A 22,576-nucleotide genomic window follows, 5' to 3' on the forward strand; every position below is an offset into this window, starting at 1 on the left:
AGGGGACAGCAATCAGTCCCTGCCACTTCTTTTTTTTTCCTATTAACTTTCTACCATATTGACTTTCTTTTTCTAGGTTAGGGAATAGGTAAGTACTTATTGCCATTTTGTTCATTGTTTTCTGGCTAATTTTAAAGCTCCTCTCTTCTCTTTTTATTTTTTTTCCCCATGTGGTTTCATGACTTTCCTTGGTGTTATGTTTAGATTCCTTTCTCATTTTTTCCGTGTATTTACTCTAAGTTTTTGCTTTGTGGTTACTGTGAGGTTCACATATATCATCCTGTGTATACAACTATCTATGTTAAATTGATTGCAACTTAAATTTGAACATGTTCCAAACTGTATTTTCATGCCCCCTCCCTGTTTTAGGGTTTTGATGTCGCATTTTTACATCTTTTTATGTATCCCTTAAGTAATTACTGTAGTTCTAGTAAACTGTAACTTTCATCTTTTGATCTTCTCAGTAGCTTTGTAAGTGATTAGTCAATTACCTTTACTATATATTTGATTTTCCCTATAAGACTTTTCCTTTCATATGTTCTTCTGTTATTATTTATTGCTATTTCTTTTCAGCTTCAAGAATTCTCCCAATATTTTTCACAAGGCTGGTTTAGTATATACAAAGCCCTTTATCTTGTAGTTATCTGAAAAACTCTTAACTGTCCTTCAATTCTGAATGATCACCTTGGTGGGTAGCATATTCTCAGCACTTCCCGTGCTCCTCTTTTCTGGCCTGCAAAATTTCTGCTGAGAAATCTCTTGGGAGCCTTATGGGTTTCCCTTGCACTTAACACTATGTTTTTCTTTTGCTGCTTTTAAGATGCTCTTTTTAATTTTTTGACATTTTAATTATAATGTGTCTTAGTGTGGCTCTCTTTGGGTTCATTTTATTCAGAAATCTCTATGGTTCCTGGAGCTGCACATCTCTTTCTTTCCCTAGGTTAGGAAAGTTTTCAGCCATTATTTGCTTAAAATAAGTTTTCTCCTCCGCTTCCCTTTCTTCTCCTTCCAGGACCCTTCTAATGAGAATGTTATTTCCCTTGATGTTGTTTGAGCTATCTTCATTATTTAAAGTTCCTTTTTCTTCTTGCTGCTGTGTGTGGGTGAGTTCCTTTATCTTCCCGCTCACTGATCTATACTTCTGCTTCATGTAGTCTGCCACTGAAACTCTTCAGTGCATTTTTTGGTTCAGTTATTGTATTCTTTAATTCTCTGACTTCTGTATGGAACTTTGTTATGTTTTCCATGTCTTTGTTGATGTCATCACTGTACTTATATATTCTTCTGCTGAGTTCGGTGACAATCTTTATGAACAATACTTTCATATTTGAATTTGAATTTTGTTGTAGGTAGATGACTTATCTCATTATCATTTGAATCTTTTTTCTAAGGATTTCTTCTTTTGTTTGGAACATACTTCTCTGTTTGTCATTTTGATTGACTCTGTGTTTCTTTCCACGTACATGACTGAAACAGCTACTTCTCTCAGCATTGAAGGCATGGCCTTGTGTAGGTGAGGATCCTTCTCATTCAGCCTTGCCCTAGCTCATTGGGAACCTTAGTGATTACCTAAACTGCTTAATTTATTCTTGATATGCCCCCATTGTTGAGGGTGTGCCAAGACTTGTCAGTGATTCAAGGGAAGGAATCTCATTTTGTACCAAGTTTCAGACTGACTAGAAGCCAGGCCCTCATGCAGCAGTTTCTGAAGTATGAAAATTAAATTTATAGTCCTGTGGGTCTGCAATTGTAATACCTGTTGACCTCTAGATCAGGAGATCTGGTAGCATCTCCTGGTTGATACTTGCCAGGTGAGTTCCAGGTGAGCATGGAAGCTCCTTTCTGGGAAGTCTCATTGGGTTGTAGTGAGGCCAGAGATATGTGCAAGGATGGTGTCCTTCTGCTTATGGTCCCTGGGAGTGCCTCCTTAGCCTCTAGATGTGCAGGAAACCTGAAGATTTTCCCTCAGGCTGAAGCTCCCACACTAAATGAATAGGCTGTTTTCAGAGGAAGCCTGGGGTTATTTCAGTCTGCTGTGTGCACAATGCCTTGAAGCTGGTGGCCTACCAAGAGCTATCTCTCAGATTATTATAGTCCCAAAAGGCTCTGGAACACCAGCCCTCTTCACCACAAGGGACAAGTGATCCAGAGGTAGCACCTGTGTGGACTGCATATGCTGTTGGATTTAATGAGGCAGCTTGGAAGGGTAGTAGGCAGGACACATTCCCAAAGCCTTCCTTTTTTTTTTTTTTTTTTTTAAGATTTTATTTATTTATTTGACAGACAGAGATCACAAGTGGGCAGAGAGAGAAGGAAGCAAGCTCCCTGCTGAGCAGAGAGCCCGATGCAGGGCTCAATCCCAGGACCCTGGGATCATGACCTGAGCTGAAGGCAGAGGCTTTAACCCACTGAGCCACCCAGGCGTCCCCCCAAAGCCTTCTTAAAGCCAGTGGGGAAATGCCCGTTTGTGCTCGCAGACATCAGCAATGTAGCAAGAAAGAGCCGTGTGTGTGTGTGTGTGTGTGTGTGTGTGCTCTCTTTAGGCTGGGAATGTAAAGATAATTTGACTGCTTGCCCCACCTCAGCAAGGCAGTGGGGATGTGTGCTCTCCATGCTCTCAGCAAGTGCCATGACGACTCACCCCACCTGTTCCAGCAAGGTGGTGGGAGGGTACCATGTTCATGCTTGCCTACTCATGCTACTGGGCTATGTGGGGAGTGAAGCAATGGCATCCACCAATACCTCCAGCTCTAGAGAACATCTCAGCTGTCCCCCACCCTTCCAGCTGATGCCTCCAGATCAGCAAATGAATCTCCCTCACATATAATTGTTTTTTTTTTCTTTCTTTCTTTTTTAAAATTTAAGTGTTTTTCAAACTGCTATTTTTTACTGGGTCTCAGGTCAAGCAAGAAGACATGCAAACCCTCCAAGAGGAATCTCAGTTTCTTATAGCACTTTGGGATGCCCAGACATTAATCCCATTGGTTATCCAACCCAGATGTTCTGGACTTCATCTTTCTGGTATAGATCTTGGGGTTCGTTTTTCTGGTATAGATGCCAATGTGGGACACCAAAACCTTATGCCTCTGAGATAAGTTCTTGTCCAGTGAGATCTTCCCTTCTGCGTGCTGCTGAGCTGGAGATGGGGTTTTGGTTTTTTGTGTGTGTTTTTGTTTGTTTGTTTGTTTGTTTTTTGTTTTTTTGTTTTTTTGCAAGAACATGTCTCTGCCTCTGCTACCAGTTTGGATGTTGTCCTTTTATTCTTTGTTGGGGAGAGCAATTGCTCTAGTTTTCAAATCTTCTTCAAACTTCAAAGGGAAAGGATCCATATGTAGCTGTGGATGTAGGTATGTCTGTGACAGGAGATGAGTGCAGGATATTTCCATGCCACCATCTTAGATACCCCTCCTAACAAATATTTACCATACTCTACAACCTAAGTTAACACTGGTAAGCATTATTAATGCAGGCAACTTCCTGAGAATTCTGGGTCCCAAGCCACTTTATCTTTTAATAGCCAGATAAGCAAGTCAAGACTTACTTAATTGGGCCTGAAGTATATGGCAAATTACTACAACTGTTGATTTAATTACTGTCAGTAGTAATCTAGGAGAAATAGTATTACTAATGATTCATAGCTTCCCCAAACAACTAAAGTTGTTAGATGGCTGTTTCCATAGAACAAAAACAACTCCTACTGTCTTTAACCTGATGGGCAATTGTTTTCAGTATAAGAGAACTGGTTAACTTAGCATGGTTCCAATTTCCAGAGAACCATTTCCGTAGACCTAAAAGAAAATCTCAGCAACAAACATATCTATGATCTTCATAATATTATGTCTTAATATCTTGTTCCTGTGCTTGTTTACTTACTTCTTTCTTAAATATTCAAATAACAAAGAATGTTTTTAAATTATAACTTAAATTAGTTGTTTTTCTTTCAATTTCAAATAAATTGTTCCATTCATTCAAGTCAAATCTTCTCTCAAAACCTAGCTTGGTTTAGAAAACTGACCTGATAATCTGAAAAATATTTCTGTCTAAATAGTGCATAAAAACACTCTAGAAACCTTCCTGGAGTTTTATTTCTAAAGCCTCTTTGGGAGATTCTGTACCCATTAATCAAATTTGAGTGTAACATCTATGTTAGAAATGATCATTAGAAAAAAGCTTGTCTTATAAAAATGTTCTGGGAAGACAAATTCACAGTGCTGAGAAAAATTTTGTGACCAGTTTTAAAATCCGAGTGACCATTTTTCCTTTACTGCCTTAGCAAAGCCAGAAGTGAAAAAGCAAATGAATTTTTCCTTGTATTCCAATTAAAAATAAACAATTTCTGATTTTGCATGAGTGTATTTTTAGTCAATAGTGAACGAGCTTCTCATTAATAACTATAAATTAGATAGACTTAAATGTTCCAGGTAGTCTGTAATGCATTTACAGGTGTTGTGTATTTTTGATGTTTTATTTTATATTACATTTAATTATCATATAAAATAAAATAACAAAAATATTATTAACTTGGTGTACAGGTAAAGGGTAAGTTATAGCTACACGCTGTACATTTAAAGACAAAAAAAAAAAAAAGACAAACTTGAATTGAAAGATACTGTTCAAGTATAAAAGGGAAAAAGGTATGAAATAGATATCTACATAAACCCAGCAGAGGTGACTTCAAAGTCAAGATTCCCATTGCCTGTGGAGCCTATTAAGAAGACAGATACTAGCAATTTGAAGAACAATGTGTGTTTATTTAAGGAAATACATCCAGCTGTTCCTCTAAGGCAGTTTCAAGTTCACTAGGGGTCAAAAGAATCATATAATATAAAATATAACACTTCTCAATGATAAGCAGCCTAAGGCATGAAACATTACAGAAATATATGCCACACTCTCTGAAAGGCATTTCACAAAATAAATGTGGATTTTATCTTTATTTTAAATACAAATGAAATTCTAGAGATAATATAAAGTCAATGATAAAAGGCCATTAAGACTCTGAGTCAATATTAACACATATATAATGTAACCCTATATAACGAAAGGTGTCAGAAAGTCCATAGTCAGAATGGGAGTGCAATTCAGTAAATAATGCCAAGAAAATCAATAACTACAAAAAGGAAAATGAATCAAAAGGTTATGCCAAACAATTTAGCTGTTCTGGACCAAAAAGAGTGTACCTACTCACAATGAATTACTAAATCACTGCAGAGCACTTTGATTTTCTAAGTTCTGGAAACATTTTATTCTTTTGCAGGAAAGATGGCACACCAAGCAAATGCATTCATATGTGAATATTCATTTACATAAATATGTAAAACTTTTCCTCAGGATATTTTTTTCTGTTTTTATATGATTCAAAAAATAGAAATATTGGCCAAACAATGTATCTTGCCTTCTGAAGTTAATTTCTTCATTTCCTCAAGGGACATATAAGCTTATTCTTTCACCCTGGCCAAGATAAATATTTTAATTCGACTTCATATTTTCAATTTCCTAGAGATTAATATCAAAATTATAAATAACATTTTAAAATTGGGATGGAAATTAAAAGTGCCATAGATTACTAGATTATTGCTTTTACATGTTCAGTTATATCTCTAAGAGATTAATGACATCAATCATATATAACAAAATGTTTAAAACAGTACCTGCCATAGAGTAATAATTCAATAGATGTCAAATGCTATTCTTATCCTTTTTGGTATTTTTATTAATTAATTTCAGCTGTCCTTTTTTCCATTTGTATAAAAAAATTCTAATCTTAAAATCATGGGGAGGGAGAATTCAAACTTTTATAATAAACATTTTAAGTTCGGTGGGAGGTAAGCAATTTCTAAAATTTTGATGATCTTCAAAGGCTAGTTAGATATGTCACTTGCAAAACAATGCCATCTATATTGACAAGTCTGAATACACTTTTTTTTGTGTGTGTGAGAGGTTTAACCTTAGCATATCTTAAAGAAAAACAATGAATACATTCCCTTAATTATATTCTTTTAGTATATCAAGTGCTCATCCTCAGCCTAACTATAATGCCTTTTGATTTTTAATGCCAACTGTGTTGGTGCTATGACTGATTTACCTGTCCCCTCTTTTTTTTTCTTTTTTGGCCATCTTCTGTGATAGCTGGTATTTACATTTAACAATATGAAACTGCCATATTGACTTACAAAAATGACAATTTAATGTGGTTCAACCAAACAGACTGTCCAAAAAGCATAATTACAGCAGATTATGGTTTTAAGAAAACTGTTTTTGAAGATTCCTAAGGTAGGACATGTCAGACCCTATAAAGACTACACTATCCAACTTTCCATCAGTGCTTTTGAATAGTCATCCTTTCTTTTTTTTTTTTTTAAAGATTTTATTTATTTATTTGACAGAGAGAGATCACAAGGAGACGGAGAGAGAGGCAGGCAGAGAGAGAGAGAGGGAAGCAGGCTCCCTGCTGAGCAGAGAGCCCAATGCGGGACTCGATCCCAGGACCCTGAGATCATGATCTGAGCTGAAGGCAGCGGCTTAACCCACTGAGCCACCCAGGCACCCTAGTCATCCTTTCTTATAATCATGCAAAAACCCCTACATTCAATATAGTATTTAGAAAAGATATATTAGTACCTACTTTTATACCAGTTTTATGTTGCTGAGATCCTAGTTTCTTCACATGCATCATTTGCTCTCAATGAATATAAATCCACATTATTTTTAACTGTGACATTCTTTGAGAGATGAATGCCATTCAGTAGAGAATATTTACGTGAACAACTGGGGACAGAATCAATGCTGTCGCTTTTATTTAGGTCTAGATATAAATACAGCACAGATTCTCAGAAGATAGACACCAGAAGAGCAGGTGATGTAGGATAGCCAAGTTGTTTTCTGAAAATAGAGAAGTTAAAAGAAAATGTACAAATGCTCAGCCCCTATAAAAGTGACCTCTAACTTTGTGGAGCATTGTGAAATAGAAAACACATGGAATAGAATGAGAGGGAGTGAGAGAGAGAGGGGAAGGGAGGGAGGAAGAAAGAGAGGGAACAGGAGAAAGGGAGAGAATATGAGTAAGTATTCCTCCAGGTAGAACCAGTCACAGGCTACAGGTATAAAATCAAAGCAAATGATTAAGGACATGAGGCAGATCTATGTATTTCTTCATAAGGTCAATCTGTATCAGGGGTGTTATTAGTCCGCTTTTGTACCTCACTGTTCTCAAACTGTTTAACTCTAGTCCCGCTGGGCATGCACAATCCGAGAATCTTGAATCTATCCAAGCAGACATGATTCCGTGGAGGAATGTATAAAGTTACAAGTTCTCAATCCATATCAGTTATAGAATTCATATTAGGAACTTGAGAGAAAAAAGATTGGAGAAATTTCAGATGTCAGAGCAGAATTCCCAACAAGCATCAATAATAGAGAAATCAATGACTGAATGTAATAGTGTCCTCTAGAGAGCCTTACTTATCATTTCAAGTCATTTTTTTTAGTGTAAGCTTAAATATTTTTTAAACTGAGAGTATATGAATTTTCAAATGGTTCTATAATAAATAATGCCAACACTTGAGATCTACAATAATTTATGAATTAAAGTCATGATTAATTTTATCTGCACAATTATATGTAGTGTCAACATAAATATGTTTTAAAGAAGAATCCATTTATCTTTGATATCCAATTTGTAATAAAGAATTTCAAAAATATTTAAAATAATGATTTGTATAAGATAGAATGTAGTAATAAATATGTATGTGACAGTTAAGACAATTCATGTTCTATTAATCATAGAATATTAAACTTGTTATTCATCTTGACCACTAAGACACCAATTCTACATCAGTTAAGACTGGCAGCAGTCATTTCTTCCTGCAAATGCTTTAAGAAGACTTATAATTCTAGGGGCACCTGGCTGGGTCAGTCTGTATAGAACATGTAATTCTTAATCTCTGGGTTGTGAGTTTGAGCCCCATGTTGGTATAGAGATTACTTAAAAAAAAAAAAAAAGAAATCTTTATTTTTAAAGAAGACTTACTGTTCTATTAAACTATAAATTTATTTTTTTCTCACAGCATGATTTTTAAGGGCAGGATTAACATATCAAAAATACAGAGATATTTACAAGAAGATAAATCAGAAAAAATTCTTGTTCAAATAGCATTTCTGACATCTAGATGACCACAGTTTGATTCTCTTTCAACTAATGACTGGATGCTTCACCTAGTATGAAGTGTAATGTTTCTTAAAACATCACTTTTATAATTTTCATTTTAATAAACATAATGTAAGAGTCACTTAGAATGGGGTACCTCGGTGGTGTCTGACTCTTGATTTCGGCTCAGGTTTTGATCTCAGGGAAGTGAGATGGAGCCCTGCATTGGGTTCCATGCTCAGAAAGGAGTCGGCTTGAGATTCTCTCCCTCTCCCTTTCCCTCTGCCCCTGCTCCCCGTCCCCCGCCACCAAGAATTATGCATGTACTCTTTCTCTCTCAAACAAATAAATAACTCTTTAAAAAAAATTCACTTAGAAGTATGGATAATGTTTCTGAAAAGTTAATATATCTTAATTCAGTTACAAATAAAATATATTGTTCAATTTAACTCTATGTCTTACTCCACCCATTCAATGTCTCAGTGATTTTTAGATCTCATACCTTTTCATTAACTCTATTGCCTCCTATGTGGTCCTCCAGTATCCCTCGTATCCCAGAGACTTTGCACATGCTGTTTTTGTCTGAAACTATCCAGTAAGAAGCAGAGTTTACTCCATCTTTTTCCTTTAGGTGTTTGAGTCAATGTCACCTTAATCACTGTGGCTTTTTCCTGACTACTATATAGAAAACAGCAATTCCCCCATCCTACTTTCTAAAACTCCCTTTCCCTGCTTCTTGCATTATTTTTCTCCACAGTACTTAGCATCACATAGTGTATTATGGATCTATTTGTGTGTCATCTTTGTTGAGAACTTTGTTTTTTTCATTGCTACAGGCATAACACTGGGAGCAGTGTCTAGAAAGTATTATAATAGGTGATCAGTAAATATTTCTTTAAATGAATAAATTTTACTAGACAAGTATGGATCATTATGGTCAAAGCATTGCGTTATACTCTGAGAATGCTTCAAATAAGAATTGAAGGTTCCTTGCCTGATGAAACTTTAGACAGAACATAGGAATTGTGAATGAAATTATAAAATAGCATCTGAAAAGTGAGAAAAAAAAAGGATAAACGATGTGGAAAGTGGAAAGACCCTTATGAAGGATGTGATATTTGAATGAAGCTTTGGGGCGCCTTGGTGGTTCAGTCAGTTGAGTGTCTGCTTTCAGCTCAGGTCATGGTCCCAGGGTCCTTGGTTCAAGCTCCGCATCAGGTTCCCTGCTCAGCAGGAAGCCTGCTGCTCCTTCTCCCTCTATATACTGCTCTGCCTACTTGTGCTCTCTCTCTTTCTGTCAAATTAAATCTTAAAAAAAAAAAAAGAATGAAGCCTTAACAAGGGATGATTTCTACACATGAATATGCAGGTGAGGGCTATCCATCAATGGGGAAGATGAATGGGCAAAGGCACAGAGACAAGAGAGTCTATAAGGAATTTTGCAGATCAGCCAATAGCCTGATAAAGGCTAGAACAAGGTGGTGTCAGGAAAAAAGTATGCAGTGACTGACAATAGTGTAAATATGTGTTTATAAGGTTATGTTTGTATTGCATTTCCCAATTCAGTGATTCCCAAAATTTGGGAATATGGGAGCACTTTTTAAAAACTATTAAAACACAAAATCCCTATGTGATATAATTGACTTAAACCCCATATAAAATACATGGTATTAAAAGCTATTACAAAATTAGTACCTTTGGGGGTGCCTGGGTGTCTCAGTGGGTTAAGCCTCTGCCTTTGGTTCAGGTCTTGATCTCAGGGTCCTGGGATCGAGCCCCGCATCAGGCTCTCTGTTCAGCAGGGAGTCTGCTTCTCCCTCTCTCTCTGCCTGCCTCTCTGCCTGCCTGTGATCTCTCTCTCCATCAAATAAATAAATAACATATTTAAAATGAAACAAAAGAAATTCAGTACCATCTTTTATGTACACAAAGAGGCAGGCAGAGAGAGAGGAGGAAGCAGGCTCCCTGCCAAGCAGAGAGCCCAATGTGGGGCTCCATCCCAGGACCCCAGGATCATGACCCAAGCCGAAGGCAGAGGCTTTAACCCACTGAACCACCCATGCACCCCAGTACCATATTTTATTAAGGGTGTCATTTTAGAGCCAAAAAATAATATGGGTGTATAAAAGTCTGTATACATACATGGGTGAAACACTCATGGGCGTATACACATATATACTTCTTTTCACCATTATACAGGCAATGATAAATGTTCACATGAATTGTAGGGTCTCTTGCAATAAATTCATAGTCCCATGGATCTGAAGAACATGAGCCCTAGAGACACAATCTAGGCAATGAGAACCCATAAAATTTCTTTGAGTAGAAGAATTACATGATGACGCTTATGTTGTGGGAACTCTGCGAGTCAGAGATTGAAGACACCTTAGAAAATACCCCTTCACAGTCTGCTAAAGTTATGGAAAAATAAATTGCAGCCCACAGAGATAACAGACATTGGCCAAGATTACAGGTAGAAGACTATGGCCAGTGTTCAGGTTCCTGAAGTGATCTCATCAATCCGCTCCATAATGGGATAGATAAGACAGATAAACCCCAAACATATCATTGATAATCAGAAATGAACATCTGCTCTTATCTGGTAAAATAAGATGCAATGTGACACACCTGAAATTAGATGTACTCTGTTCTCTTTGCTGTGGTATGAGGATTGCGGTATTTTAAAAATTCTGTATCTCATAGCATGTGGATCGTACTCTAGCTGTTCTCTCTGTCTGTACTTCAGAAACATATTCATCTTTAAGAATGTATCTCTATGCCTCTTTTATAAACCAAAAAAAAAAAAAAATGTTTGCTCAAGGTCATCTGGAATTTCGGCAAGGGAGGTTATAGGTATATATGGTTTTTTACATACATTTTGAAAATGTAAACATAAATGACACACTTCAGTAAATACAATGATATAGTATATATGAAAAAAATCAATGTTTAAACACTAAAGAACAAAGTTATTTATGCTAATAATGATTCCTGCCTCCACCTAATTTGTAGAAACAGGCTTACCCATATTTGAGTTCCTCTTGAAGTAACTGGTTTGGCTCTGGCAAAATCAATGTCCGACATATGCAAACATTTTTTAATACCACTCAAAAAATTCTGTATCTAATTGAAAGTCATTATGCAGTTGTGCTCAGGTGAGATCTGTTATCTGAACGAACGCCGAAGCTGTTTCATTTTCCACAGCTAGTGCTCCACCAGAAGCAAGCAAAGAGTATTTTTCCCTCCCTTTCCCTCACCTCTGTAGGGAAGTATAACCAATCGAGACATGAGTGAGGAATGGATCTCAAAGTCCCACATGAATTTCCAAAGGCTAGTGTAATTTATGCTTTAAAAATGTCTTTGACGGGAGCCTGGCTCTCCCAGCCTCTCTTTGATCCCTCGCATAGCCACTCACACCTTCCCTAGTCTTCTCACCGGGTCCCCTAAAAGAAAGTTGCATTATTTTTACTAAAGGATATTATGGTAAGTCTCTAGGGAATGGAGAAATTAAGAAGTTTATATATGTACTTTCTCAATTTTAAAGAAAATCATAAGAACACTTTCCTTCTTTCTCACATTGAGGTTTCGTTAAGTGTGCAATTATTGCCTTAATTGGATTACAATTGCCTCCAGGCTAGTTTATGCCTTTTATATGATCAGAAACACACACATAAAAGATATGATTGAAAATGGAAATGTACTGGTTTTTGGCGATGGGATAATTCAGATATTTTTATATACCCATTGGGTAGCAAACAATTGCATTACCTTCCACTTTTGCAAGTATTATTAGTATAAGACAGAAATTCATTTAAGGATTCTATTTGCTTTTATTGCTAACCTTTCTGTATACTTTAATTTTATTATATTTTTGTTCTCCAATATTTTATGTGATTAGACTGTAGAAACAGTTAACGCAATATAATATAGCTGATACAATTAAACAGAAGTAACACATTAGATTTTTTTTTAACTAAACCATTTAGTACACCCTACTGTGTTCATCCCTGTATAATTATACATCTTCTGACTTGTCTCATGTAATTCACAATTTCTTCCTGCTGCTTAATCGCAGACTTCAGCAAGCACATTTTAGGGGAGAGACTCAGTACAATTTTTCTATAATCTTTTATTTGCCATGTGCATTAAGATGATGATTACCTACATGGAAAAAATTGAGGGGGTGTCTAAAAGATACAGGAGTAAAGGTGGGAGATGGTTTTCAAGTACATGCATAATTTAGATCCATTCTTGTGGGAGGAAATCACAAGGATATTAATCAGCAATATATTTGTAGACTTTGTACCAATCATTTTTATAAGACACAAGCAGCAGTTATCATATGTTATTTCTCAATCACAAGAAAGAGAGGCATCAAAAGGCAATCAGGCATATAAAATCACACTGGCAGTCCTGGCCCTCAGAGCTTTCTCTGGTGCATAAAACTTCTCTGAACAAGAGAAATGTTAGGGTTCAGGTCTCAGGTAGAAATTGGCCAAAAATATTATCACACTTAAAATTATTTCATTCCTATCATGTTTTGGCCTTTTAATAGAGTAATTGTTGCTGATTGTCTTTCTGTATATTGAAATATTTAATAATACCTGAAGACATCATAGGAATAATGGAAAGTATAGACTTCTCCTAGAGAACAAGCTGTAGTTACCTGTCTAAGATGGTAAACGGAGTCAGTGATAGGGTGTGCTGGGTTAAATAAGGTGATATTTACTTTGCTTTCGACAATAGGGAAGATAAAGTGATAATGAGCTGCGTTTACTAGAAAGAGAAATGATTGGAAAGCTTTTCATGGCAGGCATATTGCACTGCCATAAAATACAGTTTTATTATAAGATTTTGATTCTTAGCTAAATCTAATGGCTTTCAGTTCCATAATCATCTCTGTTCTGGACTTCAGGCCAGGGTAACTGTGCTGTTCCTTTTCAGTCAGAATCAATTCCTTTAGGGTAGATTACAATGACTCCTTTTAACCCTTTAAAGTGGTGTCTGTAGCGAATTATGTTACAAATATGCTCCAGACCAAGAAGTTTGGCAATGAATATCCTGTTACATATTCAGCTTGTCAGTAACAATTAACTCTCCCCCCTCTATTCTGAACTGTTTGATTTCTCCTGAGAGTTATAATTGATATTGGATAAATAAAGAGAAGTTTTAGGCTAGCTTCCCAAACCCTTCAGTAGACTTTCAGGAAAGAAAATCTATCACTTCTGGAAAGGAAAAGAAAAGAAAAGAAAGAAAACAAAAGAAAGGGGGGGGAGAAAGGAAAAGAAAAGAAAAGAGAGAGAGGGAGACAGAACTATCCAGTGATCATGCCTGAATGAAGGCTGCTGAGCTAGACTGAAATTGCATTTGATCTGTTTCTCTGTTGATTTTGTAAACCTTTCCAAAGGTTTCCATAGTAACAAGTGAATTATCCCCTCTCCCCCCAACATTTTCAAGCATGTAAGAGGGATACAGATAAAGGTTAGCAAGAAAAAAGCTACAATATATTTTTTTTCCTACTACCAGGATAGATCTGAAGAAGTCATGATTAGTCTTTTAAGGAATCAAGTATGTTTCTGCCACCACAGTCGTAAGAAAAAGTTGGGTCAGAATTTACTTACATCTCTGATGTCTGCGTTTGCTCCTGTACATGGTCATTCTGAAAAAATCCGACTTTCTAAGAAGTAATTGCTTTGACCACGGAGACAAAGAGACGGGTTGTGCTCCTGCTTTGCAGTAAGACTGTTGCTCACTGACAGAAGGTAACCAGCAATCACACAGTGAAAGCCAGGGTAATACCATTCTCATAAAATTACAGGGGAGACGCTACAGCCTGTAACTACTCTATCTAATGCAAATCTTCTGGAGAAAATTGTCTTCCCCTCACCTCCCCCCAACTGATATCAGTTAAGTTCTCTAATAAAATCTGCACTGTGAAAGTGCTGTGCTCGAAGCAATGTTGAATTAAGAACAGATTCACGTATTTAGCAAGAACAGTAGAGCTGAAAATACAAATAAGAAATATAAAAACCGTTGTTTGATTTTTACAGAAAGTAACAACTACCTTTTGGGTTCACGTGTCTGGTAGCCACCCTACGATGCCGAGATTGGTATTTCAGTTTTGAAATTCTACCAAATTCGTTCTCTGAGCTCTCAGTGCACTTTGTATGTTCAATTATTAAAGCAATGATCACTTTTAGTTTTGTCTCTTTCTCCAAACAGACTGCTTCTAAGGCAATGCAGGAATTGCATTATTTTCACATGATCTCCCCAGGTCTCGAAGAGAAGGGGCACGCGATAGGGTCTCAGAGTTGCTGAGGGCCTACTACGTGCTGAGTACTCTATCTCCTTCCAAAAGAAACCTTTCATGAGTCTTTTGCTCACCTTCCCCCCCGTCTTGGTTTTGACCTCAGACCTCTATTTTCACAGGATTGTGGACATATCCTTATCTGAACACACTTCATTCACACTGTCAACCAGACAGCACAGAAGCTTTGTCTTCTTGTGCCTTGTACTTTCTCCGCTCTGAGAGCAACGCCAGCCTGGCCCCCAGCAGAAGCTCAGGAGCACTACCTCTCCCAAACCCTCAAATTGTGGATAATTTCAAATCTCCTTCATGTGCTAATGAGGGTGTCTGAAATGCAGTTTTATTTAAAACACCAAAGGATTTATACACCAGTGAATAACTTCTATGTAATAAGACTTCCTGATGATACATTAAGCTTCCATCTCCCAGCTAAAAGCAGAAGACATTTTCAATTGCCAAAATTCCTTTTTAGTGCTAACAAACTCAGTCTACTTACTGATAGCAGGAGACATTCTTTCGTTCTTTCTTTTTTTTTTTTTTTTGCGATTTTATTTATTTATTTGTCTCAGAGAGAGAGAGAGAGAGAGAACACAAGCAGGCAGAGTAGCAGGCAGAGGCAGAGAGAGAAGCAGGGTCCCCACTGAGCAAGGAGGCTGATGTGGGACTCAATCCCAGGACCCTGGGATCATGACCTGAGCCGAAGGCAGCCACTTAACACATTGGGCCACCCAGGCGTCCCAGGAGACATTCTTCTTAATAGAAGGAGTGTTTCAGTGTCAAGAATATTTTAATATATAAGTAATTACTGCATTTCCTAATACAAGATTTCAAAAAGAGCATGTCGGCAGGTTTTTAGCAGTAGGCCCATGCACTTTCTTTGACTTTGACCAACAACCTACAGTGTTTAGTGAGATTCTTGGTCAAAGAACCTCCACTATATTGACATATTAACTATATTGACATAGTCAATTATGTAACATTAGAAGGATTTTCCTTGTGTTTTCTTTAAAAGTGAGATTAATATATTTCAATAAATAAAATAATTAGGCCTTTTCTTAGTGACATATAATACACCTTATATCCCACAACCTTTCACCTGTTTAATTTTTCTCCATAGCATTTATATATTTGTTTTTCTGTCTGCCTACTAGAACATTAGCTTTTAGAGGACAAGCTTTCTTTTTTCACCGATATATATCCAAAGGACATATAATTGTCTGGTATTAAGTGGGCTCTTGGTAAGTATTTGGTGAAAAAAGGACTTTTTATGAACTAATTTAAATTATAAAGACAGGAGCGCCTGGGTGGCTCAGTGGGTTAAAGCCTCTGCCTTTGGCTCAGGTCATAATATCAGAGTCCTGGGATCAAGCCCTGCATCAAGCTCTCTGCTCAGCGGGAGTCTACTTCCTCCTCTCTCTCTCTGTCTCTCTCTGCCTGCCTCTCTGTCTACTTGTGCTCTGTCACATAAATAAATAAAAATCTTTAAAAAAATAAATTACAAAGACAATACAACTATAATTTATTTTTCAATAAATCTGGACAATAGTCAAATTCATGTTTACTCACTGAAGTTACTTTCTTACTTGAGGCAAGTACTTGTCATCTCATGTCTATCTTCTGGCCCCAGAGTTAATTTGGATGAGTTCACTGTTTTGGATGGAATTGTATATACTCACAGATGTGAAGATAAATTTTAAATTTACCGAAGCAAAGTCACAACCGCAAAGCAAGTTCTCCTCTATAAAAGTTACTCATGCCAGAAGACCAACAAACCATAAAATCTATTACAACTAAACAAAATTAAAACCGTTTGTCTGACATATGTGTATACATGCCTGTGATATGAATAAACATATCATTGGTGATGATGAGGCAGAAATAGCCTAATGCTATTAATGACATAAATGATATTAATTTTTACATTATTACATGGTTCTAGCACATGTGTGGTTTTTTTCTTTTCACATTTTTAGTGCTGTAGTATCTGGAATTAACATCGATCTGAACAATTTTTGCAAAGGCTATGTAACAGTTTAAATTTGTTACATACACCACAACCCTTCACCCAGCCTCACTCATCATCATACAGACAGACACAGACACACATTAAAACAAGTATCCTGACTTATACTCCTCAATGTTTGGAAGGTGTTGCCTTCCCAATCTTGCACCAGGGTTGACTTTCTTAGTTTCCACATAAGGATTTTCATGTTATCAACTCTTTCTTACATTACTTTTCTAACCTCAGGGAATACAGAGCCACCCCCCTCTTGGACCTCATATCTGTGCTTAGTACGTTAAACCATCACAGTTGGGGACCTCAACTACACCTGTTGGATTAGGACCAACTTCACAAGTTGCAATACAGGTAGGAAGATGCGAGAAAGGCAGAGAAAGTAGCTGAGGGAGAGGAGGTCTTGGCTAGAAAATTTTCAGCTACAAGAAAACAGAGGGAATATGTAAACATATAGGACAGAAAAAGTAGCTGAAGAGAGAAGACAATTCCAGGCATCTCATTCTTTTTTTTACCCCTCCCCTCCTCAAGAATCCAGACTGAATACTTTTATGTTCAAAATCAGCTTTATGCCTATAATATCAGAGGTCAAAAAAGCACTAGTTGCTTTATAAAAATATCTACTCACTCCAACATGATTTCTTTTTATGAACTCAATCTTTTTAAAAATTTTCTTTTATTAGAGAAAGAAAGAGAGAGAGCACGCGCGCGAGAGCAAGCACACACCAGCTGGGGCTGGGGACAGAGGATGAGGGAGAAACAGACTCTCCACTGAGAAGGGACCCCCAACAGTAATGGAGCTTGATCTCAGGACCCTGGGAACATGACCTGAGCTGAAGGCCGACACTTAATGAACTGAGCCATCCAGGCACCCTTAAGGGACTCAATCTTTATACTCTACATTTCAATCATTCAATTCAATCACTTAAAATACAAATTCAGTGATTGTTGATAAATTGGGAAGAATGACTTATCATCCAAAATCAAGTGATTATGTTCCTTTTTCATGGAAGGAACCATATAAAACCTAAAAGTACCTGGCAAAGTAAGAGAAAATGACTTTTAACATAAGAGAAAAACAAATAAGAAGGAAGGAAGGAAGCGAGGAAGAAAGGAAGGGTGGGTGGGTCTGGTGTGTATGCATACAGTGAGAGATAAAGGAAGTACTGTGGGCTGCTGTGTGTCAGGCACTGTGCTAAGTACACATCATGTCACATAATCTTTGAAAAACTGTTACTTATCTATACCTACTTTCCTTTTAGAAATGAGTAAGCTTTCCCCAAATGAGGGCAGATGCAGGTAATATTCAGGGACACTGCATGACTTAGGTAGTTGTGTTGAGATTATTTTATTAGAAAATAGACCTATATGATTTTAGGATTGAATTAAGGGACAATGCACTGGGTAGCTTCTGGAAAAGACTTCTATAAAAGTGTCATTATAATGTCACTAGTAATGTATTGAAATCAAGAAAATGATGTTTGCTGGAACTCATCACAGGGAATGAACATCGTGGTTTAATAGGAACATTCATTTAGGGAGTGCACAGTAGGTGTTGTGAGTTAGGTTGCCTTCTAAGAGTTTTATGGGATTACTCACTGAATACTAAAAACAATCCTATGATGAAGTCATCCACCTCCTCCTCCTATCACCACCACCACCACCATCATCATCATCATCATCATATCATCATTATTTTGTTTTTGCCCTTTATAATGCTTTAGTAAGATAAGGCCAAGAGATCAAGTGTTCCGACTGAAACCTCTCAGAGAACAAGAGGTAAGGCCCTATTTTGAACCAGCAGATCTTTCTCTAGGGCTAATACAATAATACAACATGCCTTGTAAGGTTGAAGGGATCCTTTCCATAGCTATTTCCACCACAGAGGATGAAGACCCACAGAGACGTATTTCCATAACAACTAGTGGTGCTCTACTAACTCCTGAGAGGGGTGAAGGCAGTCAACTGCAGGGCTTCAGCTCTGGCTGCTGGTGGGGACATTCAAGTTCAGAAGCACCATGGACTGCTTGGAAGACAGCAGATACCCACTCATGTTGGCAGCTGTGGTGACTTCCCTTTCTCATACATGTCACCTCACCCCACCTCCCCCTGTGAGAGGAGACCCTCCTCCTTTCTTCCAAATAAAACACTGAAAGAACATTTAAAGAATACCATGAGTATCAAATGATTAACCCATCCAGAGTTCTGACATTCTTACCTAGTTTAAAGATGACAATATGTATGTAAGTGATGAGTCACTAAATCTTACACCTGAAACTAATATTACACTGTATGTGAACAAAGTGGAATTTCAGTAAGAACTTGAAAGAAAAAAATAGATAAAAATTATAATATGTGTTAATTTTGACAGAACTTTTAAGAATTTTATCAAGACATAGCACATGGATGGGGTAGACATATTTAACTTGAACTGCAAAATACTTATGTTAGAGAATGACTAGAACCATAAAATGATAAAATTGAAAAGGTGCGAGAAGTGAAGTTGCCAAAATTTCTCATTTACAGATGTATGGTCCATCACAGAGAGCTCTTACAAGTTTGCTAGATGGAAAACTGAAGGGACTGGAGGGGCAGGACCTTAAGCTACTCAAACCAGGGACTCAGAGCAGGAGCTTCAATCCAGGACACCCCAGAGTTAGCCCAGAGCTTTCCCCTCCAAGCTCCCTAGTCTGAAGCACTTCTTTAAGTGATTGGAATGATACCTCAACTTTCCTTCGGTCAGTTTTTCTTAGGTTTGCACAGAAAGTCACTCACAGTTAACCTTTCTCTTATGTCATTCTTGTCACTCCACAGCACAATGTACAGATGTGGACCTTCTCTACCTTTCCCTCACCAGCATATCAGCTATCCCTGTGGAACTCGGCCTTTTCTCTGCTCAGATGTGAGCTCTGTCTTCTTTATTAAAACATCGCCTTGCTAGAGCAGCCCCTATAAATTTTTGACAAAAAGTCATTTGTATTTTCAGGGATAACTTCCAAATATTTTCAACCTCAGCACAATCACTGATCCATCTTTCAATGATTTAAGGGAAAATATATGTATTTTCTATGCATGTCCATATTAAATGATTTGCTGTCTTGCCTAATGTTCTGGAACCGGATCTATATCAGTTTCTCCAGAGTCAAGTGCTCTCCTGTTAGAGGATAGTAACTATAAATAGTTATTAATTAATACATTGAATGGCTATCATATTAAAAAATCTTCTTGTCATTTTACCTAGTACCTCATTTTACTGATGGATTTATCATTGTTCTTTTTTAAGTCCGAGAAAACATAAAACTTCCTAATGTTCGGCTCAAGTTTTCATTTGTAATACTGGTTCAAATGAGTGAGAAAATTTCCAGAATGGTGCTTCTTTATACTTGACTGCTTGCACTTAACAAACAAGTCAACTGCATATTCCCTTAGTTTGATTCATTAAATGTTTTTGTGTACTCGGAAAAAAATTTTCTAAGATTTTTTTGTAAACTATAATTGGATTTTATTATTAAGTCTTTATTCATTTCTTTGGACTTTCTCCAGTTTCTTATGCTTTAATATCAAAGAAGTCTTTGAAATCCCTAATTTTAAAAATATTTAATACTCCAACATAGTCAACACGGTTAAATATTTCTCCTTTATAAATCACACTGCAATTGACTTTATTTTCATCGACTTTCCTTGGTAATTTTTTCTGAGCATTCTCACATTTGCTTACTTCCTTTTCTTTGTGTAGTTTTCCATGGCATCTTCTCTTAATTTCACCATTCTTTTCTTTTAGCCTTAATTTAATTTTTCTTTTCTTTTTTTTTAAAGATTTTATTTATTTATTTGACAGAGAGAGGCATAGTGAGAGAGGGAACCCAAGCAAAGGGAGTGGGGGAGGGAGAAGCAGGATTCCCGCTGAGCAGGGAGCCCAGTGAGGGTCTCAGTACCATGACCCTGGGATCATGATCCGAGCCAAAGGCAGCCGCTTAACATCGGAGTCACCCAGGCACCTCCTAAATTTGATTTTTCAGGTTTAGTTTTATCTTCTTAGTGGTCTTATTTTCCCATTCATATTTGGATAAATTTATTTACGTCATCTCAAGGATAAAGGCATTCTATCTTTTTAATCACATACTTTGGGTGGGCCCAAATATTTAATGGTTCCTAAAAGATTTTTTAAAAAAGAAGACTGAAACAACAACAACAAAAAAGAAGACTAAAACATATACAATTAAATTAACCTTGAATTTTCTACAGATTATAATGAAGTATGAAGTAAGATATTTAAGCCTGTGTAAATAGTTTATCTTATTCAAAGTATTTTAAACAATGTTGACTGTTACACACTAAAAATGTAGCAATCCTAGATCTAAAAAATACAAAGTGTCTTAGGGGTGACAGCCACTTAAAGGGTACTATAAGACTATATAACTATATATATATATATATATAAAGGGTACTAAAAGACTATATAATGTACTACAAAACAAATAACTTTGTTATTTCATAACAAATTACCTCACAGACGTATGAACACAAGAATAGAGTTTATTGGGCATGAGCATGATGTGGGGTAATTGCTGTGCCTTGTTCCCTGGACGTGTCTTATTTATGACAACACTTCCTCAGTAGCTTACAATTCTGTCCCAAACAGAGCACCTTCATGGTGTCCTGAGAGGGAGGGATACTCCTGAGCTTACATGGAATAATGGTGAGAGGGTAAAACATCCTTAAAATCATATTAGTTTCTAAGATCACAAAAATTTTGTGTAGAATTTCACTATAACAGAATTTACAAAGTAAGAAACATATACTCTATTATATCTTTCTACTTGCTTCTGTCTATGTATCTATCTATCTATCTATCTATCCATCATCACCTATTTACCCAACTACCTACCTTTTTAAAAACCAGAGTGGTGGGGCACCTGGGTGGCTCAGTGGGTTAAGGCCTTTGCCTTCGGCTCAGATCATGACCCCAGGGTCCTAGGATCCAGCCTGCATTGGGCTTTCTGTTCAGCAGGGAGCCTGCTTCCTCCTCTCTCTCTGTCTGCTTCTCTGCCTACTTGTGATCTCTGTCAAATAAATAAATAAAATCTTAAAACAAAACAGAGTGGTGAGTTGGTGAGCTACCTAGCAATACAGGGTCTGTCCAGGGTGCTTGGAGGATGAATGGCACTTCAGCAGCCAGATTCTGGTTGGGAAAGATCATTAAAGAAGGAGAGAAGCTGCAGGGTGACGGTGGTGACCAGCAAGTGGCACCTGAAGCAGATGAAGGCAAACTGTAGCAAATGTCCATGGAGAAATAAACAAATTGTCAGTTGCCCAGGGCGTTGCCTTTCTCTTTTTCTGATTGATTCTTATCTCAGTCTACTTCTTCCATCAAACTTCCCCATTCTTCCTTTTTTTGCCTCTGAACTAGAGTATCTGGTCTTATCATTCTAGTTTTTCTTCTGCTGCCTTTTATCTATACAAAGTTACACTTTACAGGAAATTTGTATATCCCATATACATAGTAGATAGTGGAGTAGAAGTAAGGGGTAAGTCACCCTAATATATTATGCTAAAAAAGCCCAACTCATAGTATTTAGCACTTTATTTTATGATGCCTTGCATTCTCTGCTTTACATTGCGGTTAGGACCACACATCTTAATTTCCTGTCATCACCTCTAGAGTCAACCAACATTAGTTTCAGAATGCAAGCAATGTAAATGCATAAGAGATTTTTCAAATGAAAATAGTTCATTGATTATTTACAGAATTTGAATGAAATCCTATAAACAATAATTAAGAATTTATTTAGTGACAAGTATTTCACTTATGCAGTTTTATTTAATCTTGAAACAGCTGTATGAGAAAGGAATTGTTATCTCATTTTGTAGAAGGAAAACTGAAGTTCAAGTGAGGTTCAGTTCACAAAGCTGGCAGGAGGTAGAGCTGGAATCTGCATCCAAGTTTGCAAATTGCAAAAGCCATGCCCAATCCATGATACCACTAACGTATATACTAAATGAATGAATGTCAGACAATGAAATCAAATTCAGAAAAATTAGAGAACAGAGAACACTATCTAGAATTTTACCTCAGTTTGAATTACTGGAGTTAGTGTTATTCTTTTGG

General features: G+C 36.9%; 1 protein-coding gene across 7 annotated transcripts in view; it reads right to left on the minus strand.

The window, feature by feature from the left end:
- RALYL (RALY RNA binding protein like) overlaps nucleotides 1-22,576 on the minus strand; it is a 694,598-nt gene that overhangs the window by 188,029 nt on the left and 483,993 nt on the right. Inside the window, exon 1 of one of the 7 annotated variants that reach the window (XM_013063764.2) lies at nucleotides 13,768-14,994. The exons of the other annotated variants lie outside the window; for them this stretch is intronic. Within the exon in view, the coding sequence (XP_012919218.1) occupies nucleotides 13,768-13,954 (187 nt within the window). The 5' untranslated portion in view covers nucleotides 13,955-14,994. Of the gene's footprint in view, nucleotides 1-13,767; nucleotides 14,995-22,576 lie in introns of those variants that run through there. 7 annotated transcript variants of the gene reach the window in all.

Source organism: Mustela putorius, unplaced genomic scaffold (genome assembly GCF_011764305.1).
Source record: "Mustela putorius furo isolate JIRA1106 unplaced genomic scaffold, ASM1176430v1.1 tig00003846_pilon_pilon_pilon, whole genome shotgun sequence".
Taxonomy (NCBI): Eukaryota; Metazoa; Chordata; class Mammalia; order Carnivora; family Mustelidae; genus Mustela; species Mustela putorius.